Source organism: Anastrepha obliqua, chromosome 1, assembly GCF_027943255.1.
Source record: "Anastrepha obliqua isolate idAnaObli1 chromosome 1, idAnaObli1_1.0, whole genome shotgun sequence".
NCBI classification, from domain to species: Eukaryota; Metazoa; Arthropoda; class Insecta; order Diptera; family Tephritidae; genus Anastrepha; species Anastrepha obliqua.
Genome location: NC_072892.1, coordinates 80405595 through 80407580, shown reverse-complemented (window position 1 = coordinate 80407580; position 1986 = coordinate 80405595). Strand labels below are relative to the sequence as shown.

Here is a 1986-nt window from a genome sequence, read left to right as displayed (position 1 = left end):
GAGCAATGTCACGCCGCATTTTTTGGTGCGTGCAGCCGGCTATATCAAATTATAAGACGTTATCACGTCAAAAATTGCCACATCTTTTCTAAATACCGAATATTCAGATATTTCCTTCTAAGTTCGGGAGCATCCCTTTAAGGCGACAGCCGAACCCACGTATTCAGCAACAAAATAAAAAAAGAATCAAGGCCTCGCTTAAATTAAAGCGAATTAACGCATTTAAGGGGGGAAGTCCATGTAGAAGCCTCAAAATCGGTCATTTTTTAAACACAGTTAAAGTTTGAGGTACAGGAGCGCGCGGACCGCTCTCTACCTAATTAATGGGCTGTAGAAGCTATAATATTGAGAATTTCGAGATGGAAATTTCACAGTATATTCCTAAGATACTATATTTTCAAGTTATCGAAAAACAAAAAAATCGATTTTTTGAGACTTCTACATGAGGCTCCCCCCTTAAAAAGAATGAAGTATATTGTAATATTGAATTTCTTTTTTTAAGTTTTTCTCTTTAATTTCAAAATATATTCGTAATATATAAATAAGAATAACATCGTCTAAAGTATTTTATACAATCGTTCATTCATTTAGATAAATATTCATAATGGTTCTAGTTTTTAATGGTGGTACTTTAATACGGCTGGTGCGGCATACGATGTGTAATGTGCGGCTGGAGCAGAGTAATGAGCTACAGGGGCACTGTAGTGAGCTACAGGAGCGGCATAGTGAGCAACTGGGGCAACAGTCTTCACCACAGTTGGAGCGGCATGGTGAACAACTGGAGCGGCATAGTGAGCAACTGGGGCCACAGTCTTTACAACTGGAGCGACAGCAACAGCCTTCACAAGTGGTTCACGATTTACGACAGCATTGAAACCATTCACTGAATCCGAAGTATATTGGACGGTACGTTTGTATCCATCAGCGTCGATGAGCGAGTATTCACCACGAACTACATCACCATCACGTTCCTCTACTTGGCTCTTGGAATCACCAGTCAGTTTGTCGTCAACGCCATAAGAGAATTTGTATTGTGGATGAGGATCGTATTCCTCCGATTTGACCACAACCTTTTGAGCGACGGCAACAGGTGCGGCATGGTATGCAACAGAGGCTGGTGCTGCATGGTATACCGGCGCAATGGGGGCGTATCCAGCGCTGGCAACAGCGACGAAAGCGAGTGCGAATACAAACTGTTGAGAAAAAACAAATTAGGTTCATTACTATAAGTACTGACAAGCAATTGGAGAATGTTATATTAAACCATTGCGAGCTTGAAATTTACCTTGAATGCCATATTTCGGATATGTGTTGAATAGTTTCGTAACTAAAGACTGGGTTCTTTGTCGCTGCGATAGCAAGAAGTGAATGATACCAAATATCCGTCAGCGAACTGTTTTATACTGTACACCTGTTGAGTTAATGGTTGGCAATTTCTTTTGTACAAATATTATTTAATTAAACGTGTGTGTGTGCATCTTTGTGAATATTCATATGAATGTACCTTGACGGTCAATTAATTTACTGAACACTATCAAACTGGTGCAAGTTTACTTGAGTTAGCATTAAAAAATTTATGAAAGTGAACTGTTACCGTGAAAAAAGTAAGGCCACATATTGGATTAAAAAGCACATACTTACATGCGTGTGTATTTAAGTATGAATATACTATGTACTACATGTGTGGGAATAAATGTACGGGAGCCGGAGTATCTGGCTTGACTATGAGCTTTTTGGCAAAATTCAAATGAGGAGGCAGTAGTTAATAATTCTGTGCCAGAAAAAAATTACGAGAAAAATATTTGCTTTTTCGATATATAATATTATACAAATATATTGCATAATTCATTTTATATTACGTACATTGCAAAGTTGTATTCATAGGATATTCATAGTAGACGCCGGATACTACAGATGCAGCGTAAATTCGGTGTCGTATTTGTTGTGGGAGAGAGACTTCGTCGCCAAGTATTGTCGTTCACTCCG

The 1986-nt window shown here is 38.8% G+C and overlaps 1 protein-coding gene across 1 annotated transcript; it reads right to left on the bottom strand.

Moving 5' to 3' along the window:
- Positions 1–607: 607 nt before the first annotated feature.
- LOC129245254 (larval cuticle protein A2B-like) lies at positions 608–1354 on the bottom strand. Its single transcript, XM_054883314.1, has 2 exons — positions 1286–1354; positions 608–1193 (listed from the first exon to the last, which is right to left on the bottom strand). Exons 1-2 carry the CDS (start codon positions 1295–1297, stop codon positions 618–620), a joined length of 588 nt encoding a protein of 195 aa, XP_054739289.1. The 5' UTR covers positions 1298–1354; the 3' UTR covers positions 608–617.
- Positions 1355–1986: the final 632 nt, after the last annotated feature.